The sequence below is a fragment of the Zootermopsis nevadensis genome, unplaced genomic scaffold (genome assembly GCF_977971745.1).
Source record: "Zootermopsis nevadensis isolate Lab colony 2312 unplaced genomic scaffold, Znev_1.0 Znev_ptg000029l, whole genome shotgun sequence".
NCBI classification, from domain to species: Eukaryota; Metazoa; Arthropoda; class Insecta; order Blattodea; family Termopsidae; genus Zootermopsis; species Zootermopsis nevadensis.
Window position 1 is genome coordinate 5,023,288 of NW_028259161.1, and position 14,415 is coordinate 5,037,702.

The 14,415-nt window shown below is 39.5% G+C and overlaps 1 protein-coding gene across 2 annotated transcripts in view; it reads left to right on the top strand.

The window, feature by feature from the left end:
* Nucleotides 1-14,415, top strand: part of LOC110835786 (uncharacterized) — a 768,515-nt gene that overhangs the window by 79,860 nt on the left and 674,240 nt on the right. For both annotated transcript variants that reach the window (XM_087358219.1, XM_087358223.1), the window contains exon 3: nucleotides 10,836-10,940. Coding sequence is in view for 1 of the 2 variants with exons in the window: in XM_087358223.1 (XP_087214349.1) it covers nucleotides 10,836-10,909 (74 nt within the window). In the remaining variant the exon portion in view is untranslated. The remainder of the gene's footprint in view (nucleotides 1-10,835; nucleotides 10,941-14,415) is intronic.

Sequence of the window (14,415 nt, forward strand, 5' to 3'; positions counted from 1 at the left end):
CCTGTGACGCAGACTGTCGCACTCCGAGAAGGTGAAAGTTCACTGCATTCGATGTCACTCGTATATTTTACTTGTCGCGTAAAAAGCCTTGGTCTCTGTACCACATCTAGTATTTCCTTTGCTTCCCCATAAGTCGGTTTGCCAACATTTCGAAAACATTAAGGCTTTAGAAATAATTATATTTTCTAAGAATAACTTTAGGTGTAGTATACAAATATTTGGATGGAACATGGATGGGTACCATATACAATTATAGCTATTAGGGGATACTTTATTACCAGACATTGAAGCAATAAGCATAAAATGTAATGGCTTCCTGGAACGCGGAGACATTCTGTTTTACTCCAGCGGTAAATTTCGATCGTGACAGAGAGGCCAGTGTATAAATAGCTACTTCTATTCTTCACGACTCGAAACTATTGCTAATGTGGTCACAGATGTGTATATTGTTGATCTGTTTTTATTGTATTAATATAGACTGGAAGATAGAAGTTTTCCAAGAACGGATTACAAAATGTTTTGTGCTTAGCGTGTTATTCTATGAGTCAGGTAATTGGCGAAATTTTCTGTGGGTTTTTAATGGAATACAAGTCAACGTCCGGGACTGTGGGTTCATAAATACCGCTCAGATTAACCCTCAGATTCCAAGGTTTTCCACAGGCACTGATAATCAGACGCAGTTGCTGACATTGCAGCCGATGACAAATTCTTGGAGAACAAACTCTAACCTCGTGATTTCTGCGAACACTAGGTGTAAATCTCGGATCGACTCTTATTTCTGTTACTTGTACTTTGTTTACAAGAAATTGAGAATTCGAAGAGCAATTTTAGGAGGATTTGATAAAATTTCGTAAGCATTTATTATTGTTTCCATCTGGAATTATGTTATCGTGTTTTTGTTTGGTGTTGCTAAAGTTTACTGGCGAAACACGTTTTTATCCTAAATTGGACAGCACAAATTTGAAGGTCAAACCACATTTTTCTTCAGATTATGTAAATTTAAAAATAAATGTATCTAACGAGTATTTTGACCTTTAAGACTTGAAATTTAGTTGCACGTTTTACTCCCTCTGATATTATGGATTTCAGATAGTACTCGTAGGTTGCACAAGAGTGTAAAATCAGGTCCTAACCTTGCAATGTCGAGTACACTGCACTGTTTGAATTTGCATAGGCACATCTTATTGGTGGCTGTTTTAGATTTATGCAATTAACGTTTTTGAAGATTCAGGGACAGATATTCAGAAATACTATTTTACATAATTCCCTAACTCCCCATAACAGAAATTTTATTTCTACAAAACTCGTCCTGTTTATATTTCACGCTGACTGCTTTTTGTACTCCGGTGTTAAGCAACCGGTGTGCCGCAAAAATGTTTCTGGCGCGCCGCGAATTTTTTAAAAGAAATCGCAAATTCGCATATTTTTGTTAGAAAAATAATGTATTATCTCCGTTTTCATATGCGTGCATTCTTATAGGAAAATCATTTGTTTGTATATACGTATTTTTTGTTGTGTATATTTTCATATCCCCTTTTCGTGAGGCGACATTTTGTGGTCTGCCGTCATGTGTGTGACAAATCAGGGTGTGCTGCGGGTGGAAGAAGGTTGCGGGCATTGCTTTGCTCATATCATCATAGGCCTAACATCGGAAAAGGGCGAGAATTAACTAGTCAGATAACAGGACGCTGAAATTCCGCTCTTATGGAATGTAACATGTTTCTAAAACAAACGTTGTCTTTGTTAGCTACACCACTTATTTCCCCCTTCTCCCATGTATTTAAAACCTTTATAAATCAGCTTCTCCCTGTTTATGGGCTTCACATGGCCAGATTTATACGCGCCTCTTGAAATAAGGACGTGTGTTTGGCATCAACTACCAGACGCTGAGGAAAACCGACAAATGACGACATAGACGAGCCAAACAAGCGGTTAGAGAAGATTAACAGACATTAGGGGTGTTTGAAGCATATTCATTTCACCCAGTAAATGAACGTTCTTAAATATACTCTGGTCTTAAAAATAACCAACGTCAAATTTAAAGCCCACGTAATCTAATCAGGGGCTGCTTATATGTTGTTTTAATAAAGTATCAATTATCTCCTCTCCACCCCTGTATTTTTCCGCCTAGATCTAATCCATTTACTACCGATTCAGTATATTCTGTCCTGCGCTTCCCAAATTGATGCCAACAAGACCAACCACTCTGATACAAAAATCACACTTTTTCCTCTGTCGTATTTAAACTCCTAATCATTATATTGAAGAGGTTGTGGGAGACCAATGATGCACACAGAATTTTTGTCGGAAAATCCTTAAAGACAGAGTGCATGTTGTGAGGGTCGGAAATGGATTGAATTTGTTCAGGATCATGTCCAATAGGGGATGTGAAGTTACCGTGTTGAAACTTCGAGTTGTGCCACGAGCGAGTTAGTCTTATGGCTTATCAAAAGACAGTCCCAGAGATTTTAATCAACGCCAGTAATTTTCGAATTAGATAAATAACTTATTTTTTATATAGTATTACAGCAAGTTAGGGATACATAAGAAATAAAACGATTATGCATTAAATAATTTTATTAATGTTGCCGGCACTGCAGTTTAAGTATTCGCTGAATGTACGCGCGTACGTCTTAATTCACTGGAATACTATTTCAGATTGTTTACTCAAAATTCTTACTTTAAATTGATTCACATTTGTGAAAACACATATCCGTCCGTATCTTGATCGAGATTTCGGAATAGTCTGAGAGTCTGTAAGCACAGCTCCTTGACTGGTTTCTGAAAATACTGTTTGTACCGTGTAGAGAATCAAATCATAGTTTGTCATTGTCAATGCACAACACTGAAATTACAGGTAGAGTTGTTTTCGATTCTGAACACAAAGAAACATCAATGCGTACCGTCATTAATCATGTTTATCCCCAGGAGAGAATGGAAGCCCTCTCCTACTGTCGTTATGAAGCTATAATTACCGTTGGAATAAGGGATTATATTTTGAATGTTTAGGCGAAACCTAGGGATAATTTATACGCCAGTGGTGTGCCGGAAACGGAACCCTGAGATTATGATTTAGGCTGATGTTTAAGGATGCACAATGCTCCAGGCGCCTGCTTGCGAAGCGTAGTTTGCAGACTAACATCTTTCATTTACCTCTTATTTATAGCTTCATGAACAGTTATCACAAGTGGGTAGAGTAAGTTGTTCATAATGTTTCGTAATAACTTGCTTAGTTGTCGACAGAGCGACTAACAAACACTAAACGTATGCTGTTTTCCTACTTCCCTCATTTGTACGAAGTTAAGTTTATCTTTAAAGTACTGCATCGAATTTGTGTTCGGGGATCGAAGTTAGAACGGGAACCTATTGTTCTGAGGGCAGTATTTCTTTTACGAGGCGCGTCCTCAAAGTAAGTTTCCCACTCGTCCCACAGCTAGCAAACCTTATATTGCGCGAAGCGACTGTGCGTACGTGATAGAGCAATGACGTAGCATGGCGCATGCACTAACGGAACTTCCCGCGTTCTCACATTAGCATCGTTGCAGCTGTTGAAGATGGAGGTTCTTATTCCAGCTCCCGCCGACTGTGAAGTGCGGTCAGTGATAACGCTAGGCCGCACACGGCTCGACGGACAGCAAATCTCCTGCAGGAGTTCAGCTGGGAGGTGTTTAATCATCCACCCTACAGCCCGGACCTCGCTCCCAGTGATTTCCATCTTTTCCTACACCTCAAGAAATTCCTGTCCGGTCAGCGTCAGCGTTTTGAGAATGACAGAGAGGCGGAGATGGTTGTCACACAGTGGTTCCAATCCCAGGCGGCAGACTTCTACGACACAGGTATTCAAAAGTTGGTCCCACGGTATGACCAATGTCTCAATTCCGGTGGCGAATATGTTGAAAAATAGCTGGACACTTGCTGTATCTGTTGCAATAAATATTTCCATGAAATTGTGTTTTGTTTCTGTAAACACCCCCAGGGAAACTTACTTTGAGGACGCGCCTCGTATTTCCCTCAGTCCCTTGAAGAAATTTCCTTGAAAAAGTCAACAACCGCTTCCCCTTGCATTTATTTCGATACATAACCTCGTAAAGCAGTCTTTTAATTTACTGTATTCCTCGAGTAAAAGAGTGTCTGTTTCTCGTAAAATGTTTAAAACCCGGAACCAATACTCCAGCTCCGTGTACTTTTTTTTGGATTTGTGCCGAAAACATGCCACTTCATTCGGCTGCGTGATAATGTAAATTTGTCCCAGTGCTTAATGAATCATCGCTCCATAAACGTGATGTCCCTGTCCCTAGGTAAGTGCTACATCAATCCATAAAGACAACTTTGTCCCTGCTCTTAGTTAAGCAACACGCTAAGAGGGTTCGAATGCTTCATTAAGCACCACTCAATAAACGGCAAAGTTTCCTCTGTACTTATTTCATTACTTAAGTATAAATTTCAAAATGTTTACTTAGCTACTACACCGTAACGAACGAGTACATGAGCGCCACGCTATAGAAGGCAGTTGATCATATGCTTAGTTAGGTGTCACGTTACAAAACATAACATTGTTCCTGTGCTTAATTAAGAAAAAGTTATCCCTGTGCTCAGTTAAATATACCACGCCATAAAATGTTACTTCTCAGTGCTTAATTAAGTACCATTTCATTATGACAATATTGTCTCTGTGCTTGCTTAAAAATCACGCCATAAACAAATATTTCCCAGGTTCTTAAATAGAAAACGTCGTCATTAAGTAATTAAGGGAGGGGTGGTACACTTTATTTGTCAAATGTTGTAGAGTGGGTAGCAAATTAAGAACTTGCGGCTTCGGCAAACTTGACACACATTTTGCATTTGGTAACATAAAAATTTAGATACTGCAAATAAATTAATCGCAAACAGTGATGGTGAGTGGATATTGTGTCGTCTATGTTGGATAGTTTTAATTAAACACTACATTGTCCGATAGTGGAAGAAAGTGGTTATTATTTCATTATTTATGGCCACTGAATGAAGCAAATTCTCTGTTGTTCGGTGGTATGTGATGATAAATGGATGCTTTAGCAGTATTAAATATATTCCTTACACAGTATAGGAATATCTGAGTGAGAAAGAGATTTGTCGGTAATAAGTGTAATCAGTGGCAGAAAAGTTTTAGGGATGAATAATGATTATCATCCCTCTTACCCATCCTTCTCCACATCTTTTGAAAACTTTTAGCACACTCTTTTCTTTCGCGTATAATTTTCAAGTTTTCCTTATGTGACACGAACAGTATCTCTGTCTCTCTTTTATCCTACTTCCCATTTCTTAACTTCACACCAAGAAGACATTTTCGTCTCGGGTCATTTAGCAGCATAAGGGAAACAGCAACCAGCAAATATCGAACAGTCTTCCCGTCACATCAATCACGGAATCCCGCCCTTTAACCCCCACCCCCACCCCCTCTTCACATCCTTCTTGTTCCTAATCATTCTTCGTCGTCCACATGTTTCTGTTGATGTAAGGAATGTGCATCTGAAAGTTGAAATTGTTGCTATACATTTACTGTAAATATATCCAGTGTGACAATTAAAATACTTTGTTAATGAAGTGTGGTTACAGAACGATCCATACAGGGATGATTTAAGAGATTTGTTTACCATCTTCCCCTATTTTTATTTTAATGCTAGTCCCTTATTATACATCGTGTTATTGTGATTATTTTTAAAAGTAGATTCACAAAACAAGAAAAATCTTATATTTTCATTGCGCATTGTCATAAATAAATGACATTCACGGTATTTGTCTGTTGGTTTTGTCGTTATGCGATTTTATTCTGTTTCGCTGCCCGCATATTCCTCTTCAGTACGTCACTTTCCTATTACCTTCGTTGTAAACTACGTTTTCTCCACACAAGGGCGCCTATTATTTCGAGTGTTGTGTTTGTATTTCCTAAGGTTTTATTTACTCTATCCAATTTACTTTTGTCCCCGCAGTGTTGTCATTTATTTATCATTGTTTTTCTTCGTTTACACTTTGTTCCTTTTGTGTGTTTGCTTTTATTTTCCTTTCCTGATGTTTTCATTTTCTTAAGTTTCTTTTTGTTTTCTATTCTCCAGCGCCATCCTGGATTTCTTCCACCAACTTTCTTTGGTTTTCCACGAATTACCTACGTCACAAGGAACCCGGCGTCATAAAGGTTCGAACTTTAAGATAGAAGGAAAGCCCTCCTGTTACTCTGTTGAGACGCAAGGCGTTTTTCGATTTATTTTGTAAGTGAAAATGCCAAATTTGGGTTCAGTATTACCACAGAACCCATGTAATCAACATTACTGTTGTCATTTTAACCAGAATAGACCTACTTTGAAGATGTCGTTAACAATAGCCACCCGTCTTTGCTCTCGAACTGGAAAATGTACCGGACCATCTTTTCAAAAAATCGATTTAAAAAATATATGATCATAGTAAAGATTCAAATTAGACTTAAAATATAGACCATAGAATTATATTATTTACCGGAATTTTAATCAAATAGGCATGAACTCTGCCAATAATTAAATCTATTGCTGAATTTTACTGTTATGCTGAATTCTGTTGTAACTGCTGTACATAACTATATGTTCATTTTAAATTTTAAGACAAGATGGCTTACAGCTACTATGATGAACCCCTTAATATGACCCGAGTGGTTGAAACTAGTCGAGTTGTTGTTAATAATGACAATAAACTGTTTAGCATTGGCTAAATATTTTCAGTGCAACAATATGAGCATCAGAATAAGGATCATCACAATGACTTTATCATTAATTTAAGAAAACATTATTTACTTATTTTAACAAGTTAATTTGCGGATACATAAGTTATAAACATTTAATAAATTCAGATATTATTTTAATGTAAAGAAAGAATAATTTCCATGCAATTATACGACAGCGACGCGCTGTAGTTTTAGCTAGGTCTTCGAATTAGTAAGGCGATAGATAATTGAAGTCTGCACTAATTGTGTATTAAGTATGTGCGTGTATTACAGACAGCCAAATTAGGTTTACACTTTTGAGATTATATTTTACAACTTTCAGGTAATTAAATTAATTACATTTTATAGCTAATTTGTCAGTTGAGTTAGTTTTCTTGTTCAGAGAACGTATGTTTAATGCAAATAAGAAATAATTAGTTGTTCGTAGAATTTTTTGTTGAATTTATAGTCATTATTCAGTGTGAAATCATTGAGACTTGAACACACAACACTTTAAATTCGCTTTTAAGGTTCTGTCTCCTTTCGCAATATTTCGCTTCTAGGGTTAAATAACACGGCCGATAGTAGTGGCGACTTACCGTTCTATAACGTGGCACAGCGTCAAAAGAACTGGAGATAATTAATTACTCGCTGGAGTGTTTTACTTCTTCCTTTCTTATATAATTATTGTTTTGGAAGGAAAGGAAGCGATGGGTTGTAGTCAGAAGATAAAAGTTCACCACTTCGGAAAAGAACTTCGAACATTTAACAAGATTGAAAAAGTAGGGATTTTATGCGTTTGAAAATTAATTAAAGTGCCTGAAGTTTTGAGAGCAAGTCCTCGCCTCAGTAGCTTACGGCACCATCAGTGGTCATGTTATCTGTGGATTATACAGCAGGTATTAATATTGTCTCTTTTTAAAATTCTCTTTTTGCACTGCTGATTCTGCGAAAACATTTACATGCATTTGTTCTGCGAGGGTTTAATAAATGAATATGTGATCCTAAATCGAAATAATTTCATTGAAGAAGCTACGGTGGCGTATCTAATTCGCCAAAATGTACTGAAGGAAAGCACCTCATAAACGACAGTAGTTTTTTTCCGATCATCCGGTCAAGATCCAGGCTGAGTACCAATAATTTGTCGCAGAGCAAAACTGCCTTGTCTCAGACGTTCTCCGCGGGGAATAAAAGGCCACTGTACTCGCTTTGAGTTGTTGGCGTACTCGCTTTGAGTTGTTGGCACACCTGCTTTGTATTCGGAGTGTTCCGGGTTCGATTGTTTGCTAGGAAGTTGGCTGTTCTGACAAATTTTTGTGGGGGTTCCCGCAATTTATCGTTTACAGTGTTTCTTCCATTCTGTGCTTTGTAATTCATGCAGTTGAGAAGGCGTTGTTAAAAAACGAATAAAAAGTATTTCACGAACTTGATAGTAAGGTCAAAGTTTAATTGCATAGGTCGTGCGTGTGAGTGTGATTTAGACTTATGAATATTATGCAGAACTACCGCATATGATGATATTGACTGTGGTATTCTGTGTTCTGACGCCATTTGGTCTTGCTGGCAGCTAGCAACATTTCAGAGGTACATTCCTTTCCATCTTTACCTGAAGATCGAACGTATTCCTTCAGTTTTCACCCTGATATGGAGACGAGACATCACGACGATCATCAAATTCGATGCTTCTACCGACATCAGGACCTCAGCTTTCAAGCAATGGCTACGAAATTCCTTTTCAGTGGTGAAGCGAACGGTACAGAAGCTCAGACTACGAGTTTATATGCCATTGTGGCTGCGATATCGAATTACGAGTGCTTTTATAGTGGACCACATGTTTCAAAACGCATTTAATCTACTTTAAACAACAGATTGTTCACAAATTAATAACAGACTCCTGTTATTTATTTTCGTGTATGTCACTGATGGGGCAAACAACGACCTAGAGCAATGCATTTTTACGTGATATTTTGTTAATCACTAGTGTACACTGATAAGAAATATCTTTGTGGCTTTTTTTTTAAAAAAAATGTATAGTAAGAAAAGTTAAGCCCGTCTGCTTTCAGAAGCGTTCATGTTCCCACTTCTAACAAGGCGAAAGATTCAAATACCACGCGAACAGAAACGTTTATGATAGGAATAGGTCAGTGACATGGAACACGTATCATTAATATCAGATTAAAACGGACTGGCCTAAGTGATCGGGCCTTATCAGACGAATCCCAACAGCAGGAAAGTCTATTGTATGCTTATCGCTAGGTAATTCTTATAAGTTGGAAAAAAAAACCTGAGTTTTATCTGCTTTATTATTCACATGTAGCTCAACTGTCAATGAGTGGATTTGACGGTTTCAAGCAGAAGTATGTTTTGCGAGCGACCTGTAATGATACGGTTATCATTCGTTCCGCTGGCGTCTGCATGTCTGACACAGCCGTTTTCATAGTAAAACCGCGTAATTTCCTGTGATGCAATGTGTCACATGAAAAACACGCATGTCGTTTGACATTTTCAATGACATTCATATCACGCGGGACAATGATTGGCTTATTGCCAAACTTGAACAATCGTGTGCTGCAGTGAGACCCTAAGGGGCAGAAGGATTTTCCAAGACCCAACTCATGTTCTTCCTAGAAAAATATTCTTATTTTATAAAGCATATAATAAATTATATCCGTGTCTTTATTCTCCTTTACAATTTCTGAACGAATTCACAGGTTTAAACTGATGTTCTTACGGAGGTTATGGCATGGAAGGCAACTCCGCCATCTTACTTTATAATTAGCTCCCTCCGGTTAACAGGGGTCCGCAGTGACCGCGTGGTCTGAGGCGTGGGGCCTTGTGCCGCTTGGTCCCTGGGACCGTGGGTTCGAATCCCACTCAAGCCATGGATGTTTGTCCGCGTTTTTCTGTGTTGTGCTGTCCTGTGCCTTGCGACGGGCCGATCCCTCGTCCAAGGAGTCCTACCGAATGTCTATAGATCAAACCAACGAAAAGTTGGGACCCGCAGTGCTCAGGCACTTGAAGAACGGGTCGTTCCCAGTATCCCTCCGGTTAACACCTACACAACGACGTTATTAGCACCACGCTTAATCCTCACGCTTCAGAACCACCCCTTTTCGGCGGTATGTGACTGCGTATTAAACATATCTGCAGCTGCTTTCCACATCTGGAGGCCGTTTCCTTTACCCCCCAAGCTGAGGTCGCACCATACTGGATGACAGGGGACCAACTTATCATGTTCAAAATCGCATTTCTTAAAAATGAAACTGGAATGTGAGGATGATATTTATGTAATATAGGCTTCAAGAGACGCATTCTGTCCCTAGTCTTGCAATATCCGTCTTTACGTATTTTATTCAGTCCCACTTCCTCCTGTTCGTGCCCCTTGGTCGTATTTGTCCGAGTGTGGGAAGGTTGCTGAAGAGACCCACGCGTGCGATAATGTCGGTATCGCATCAGGTCCATTCTTCACGGATGCGAGCACGCAAGCGAACTCTGGATAATTCACGCCCACACTCACGGGGCTATTAGTCGTATTACTGTGTGAGGTGCCCAACCTGAGAGCATCGCGTGTAAGAAGACAGTGATTTATAAGTGTCTCTTCGCAGGTGATCATTTAAACGGGAGACAAGTTTGATGAATATGTTAGCATTATATAGCAATTACCATAAATATAATCCATTTCTTTTTATAAACCATATCTTGCTTGCCATAATTTTCAGTGTGTACTTTTTCATAGCATATAAATTCTAGTAGAAATATGACATTAAAAAAAAATCTTTTAGCGTGTTGAACCGGCCAGTGGCGGATCGCAGAAACTTCCTATGGACTCGTTGGAATTTGTAAATACGAACATGTAAGTGGAATGTGAGTAGGTTAAAACGAAAATGACGGATAAATCAACTGAAAGAGCTAGTCAGTGCAATCCTAAGTAGAACTGTAGCCGACTTACGATATTATGAAGGATGTTGAAGCACCCGCATCTTCAATCATTTGTTTCATTCATCTTAAGTTATTTTTTTCAGGATGTCGTTCGTGTCGAATCATATTTGTCGCAGAAAGAAGTTCATCTCTGTTTCTTGCTATGCAAAATTAATTTTGGCACCACTAATCTGTTTCTGGTAACTTTCAGGTTTAATGGCTGGACTTTCCAGAGATGCCTGGAGAGGGGCTGAAATCGAGAGAGATTTGAAATTCCGCTCATGACCAGTGGGTCGTGTATCTTACAGGCTGTTCTGTAAGTACTCAACTTAATGTTACTCTCAACACTTTGTGTCCGCTATGGTATTACTCCTGCGTCCAGATCGGCTCTGGGACCCACCCAGACGCCTTTCCAATGGTCAGCGGGAGGGTCTTTTCCCTAGAGTAAGACTACCGGAGTGTGTCGCCTTACCTCCACTTCCCCATACATCACCAAAATCAGCGAGAATACCTGTGATGTTTCTGCTGTAAACTGTCCGATGTTTGGGGGCTGTAGATTAATTCTTTCTCTTTAACTTTTAGTCCCATGCTATCATTTCACCCAATCGGTCCACTTCTTTGCACTGTTAAAGTTCTAAACATAACGCCACTGACAGAAAAAAAAATATTTCACGAAGTAGGTTCTCTGGTTTCTGATTCAGATGTAATTCTGAAACAACCTTTTGATAATTTGTTGCTGATGATGGATATTTCGAATTACTTAGTATGGAATTTAACACTGAGATGAAATTTCCGAACTACTGCATTGTGGCTTGAATGGCTGAGCTGCTGTATTTAGCCCAGTACAGTATTACCTGTTTGGTTCTCAGTTTATTGTAGAACGTTGTGTCAGTTTCAGAAGCTATATAGTGTTCGCAGAAGGGATACAAAGTGGCACATTTAATAAAGAAAATGTGACGAACACACGATACTTCCGCTAACCATAATTCACACAAGATCTTATTTGATTCTGTTGGATGCTGTTAACACACGCAAGGATTGCGCTTTGTTAAATTGCCAGTGTACGTTTGAACTAAAACTTGTGTATGCAAGGTAGAACTGTAAGCCTTTTGTACCAGTTAGTGGAACAGATAAGGTTAGTGACGCCTGCATGAGAGAGGCAGTCTATGTCGTTTGGCACACGGCCATGCATAGCCTTGAGAGAGGGAATGTTTTATCAAGTTCAGGACGAGAGGGTAGCACCCCGCGATAAATAGTTTAATTTAAGTTAAGCGAAACAGTATTCCCTTAAATTGTTAAGACCTTCACTCGCTATGCAAATTACATTATATTTCTTTATTAAATAAACATGGAGACAATGCTGTTTAAGAGTATTGACCGTGTAAAGGACTTGTTTGTATCTTCAAAGCCATCTTGGGTTTGTATCAGTGAAGAACTGGTTTCTACGTATGTAGCAAGGGCAGAGGTTTGCAGAACAAGTACAGCGGGGACATGTGCTTAGACTCTGAGACGTGATATGTGAAGTGCAGTTTTTAAATGTCACTTGTTCTCATCAGCTACAAATATTTTTAATTATGTAAGATTTGAGGTTTTCACAGCGGTGAGTAAGAAGATTTCTGTCTTCTGGGTTGTTGCGCTGTGTAGTCTGGCCGATGCTAACCAACGTTGCAGAGGTCATACTGCCTCCATCATCAGGGCGATGAAGATTTCTGTCTTCTGGGTTGTTGCGCTGTGTAGTCTGGTAGATGTTTACCAACGTTTCAGAGGTCATATTGCCTCCGTCATCAGGGCGATTCATCGTTGGTAAACATCGACCATACTACACAGCGCAACAACCAAGAAGACAGAAATCTTCATCGCCCTGAGGACGGAGGCAGTATGACCTCAGAAACGTTGGTAAACGTAGACCATACTACACAGCGCAACAACCCAGAAGACAGAAATCTTCATCTTCATTTTTGATTATGTTCTTCACTCACATGAACAATATTAATGCTCCAGATATGAATGGTAATCCTTGTAACAGGATGATTTGAAACGTACTTAGGTCTATTCGGTTTGTTTTGTTGTCTCCGTGACGGTGTTGATCCCATTAGGAAAAATTGCTCGATGGTAGGCAGATGTAAGAAGCAAGTGCATGACTCCTACATGATTATTTACGGCATTTTGGTTAATTTAGTTCAATGATGCATTTATCTTTGTATAGAGTATTGTCAGGGCGATTAAGTCGAGAAGAATGAGATGGACGGGGCATGTAGCGCGCATGAATAGGACAAGAGGTGTGCACCGGGTATTGGTTGGGAAGCCTGAGGGGAAGAGACCGCTGGGGAGACCCAGGCGTAGATGGGAGGATAATCTCAGGCGGGATCTATGGGAGACAGGAGTTGAAGGAGACTGGATTTTGTTGGCCCAGGACAGGGTCCTGTGGAGGGCTTTGGTTAATTCGGTGATGAACCTTCGGGTTCGGTAAGCCATCTAGTTAGTTACAGACTTACTACTGCGTATTGCAGTTGTGTTGACCAGTTCTTGATTATTTTATTCTGAAGTCAATTAGTACCTGCAGAGTTTGATGGCGTAACGCGTTTATAAACATAATTTAATTTACAGTTGGTTTATACTCGACTTCTTTACTGAATTTTAAAATAATCTGTGCATTAATTACGATAACTGAATTATGTACTTAACCATTCATTTTAGAACGTGATCCTTTTTTTTAGTGTTCTGTCTGACGACAGGTCCATATGAACAGGATCCTTCCATCCTTTTCTCGGACTGGGACCTGTTCATATACGTTCTTGGCAGATGATCCAGAAGTGGTTTGCCACTGCCTTCTTCTGTGTGTAAATGGAGTAATTGTTGGGATGCCACGGAGAAACAGAAACCGGGGAAGCCCCTGGAGGAAAACTCCGTGTTGCCTAGACCACGGCCTTGCCCAACACAAGTTATAAATTCGGGCACCGCCGGGAATCAAACCCGAGACCCCAGGATTACAAGGCCAGCGTTCTAACCGCTAGACCACCGTGACCTTATAGAAATATATCTAACTTATACCACTCCGTTCCAGTGTCTACCTGTTGACTTTTGCAGATCAAGATTAAACACTCATAGAATTTAAAGCTTCTATGATTCCTGATCAGTTCGAGCCAAAGTTTAACGCTTCAGAGACCTGCTTTAGCTCCGTCTTTATTCCCTGGTGATGGAGGCTGAGAGGGTCTCTGAAACGTTGTACGTCTGCTCCGAATTCATGCAGTCCATCGTCTTAGAAGGTTTTGTTTTTCAAGGTTCAGATTAAATCATTATTATCGATATCATCAGAATAAATAACTGTAAATTAGAAAAAGGGAGATTTGTCCATATCTCATAAATTAAACGGGCTGCGTGTCCTACACCCCTTCACTAGAAGTTCAAATTAACATGTAGTAGTTGTCTTGCACACTTCGTGGGTCGCATGAGGTTGATCCCTGGTCCAGAACGAGACTAGAAATCCGTCCTTTTTCTGACGTTCCTGCTCGCACACTGTCATGGCAGTCGATTCTCCCTTCATCGTGCCTGTAAGGTCTGTGCTGAGTGCTGAGTGCTTTCCTGGAACACGAATCTGGTTAAAACCAACGAAACTACACCAAATTTATGAATTCCCTTTTAACAGGGTGTCACATCATATGAAATGCACAATGACTACAATAGTAAAGTAACCGTATGCAAATATCCGACAGATCCGGAACTCATGTATAAAACTGGAGCGAAGAACTACAAAAATACAGAGACAATAATATTCACAGCAACAAAGTCGT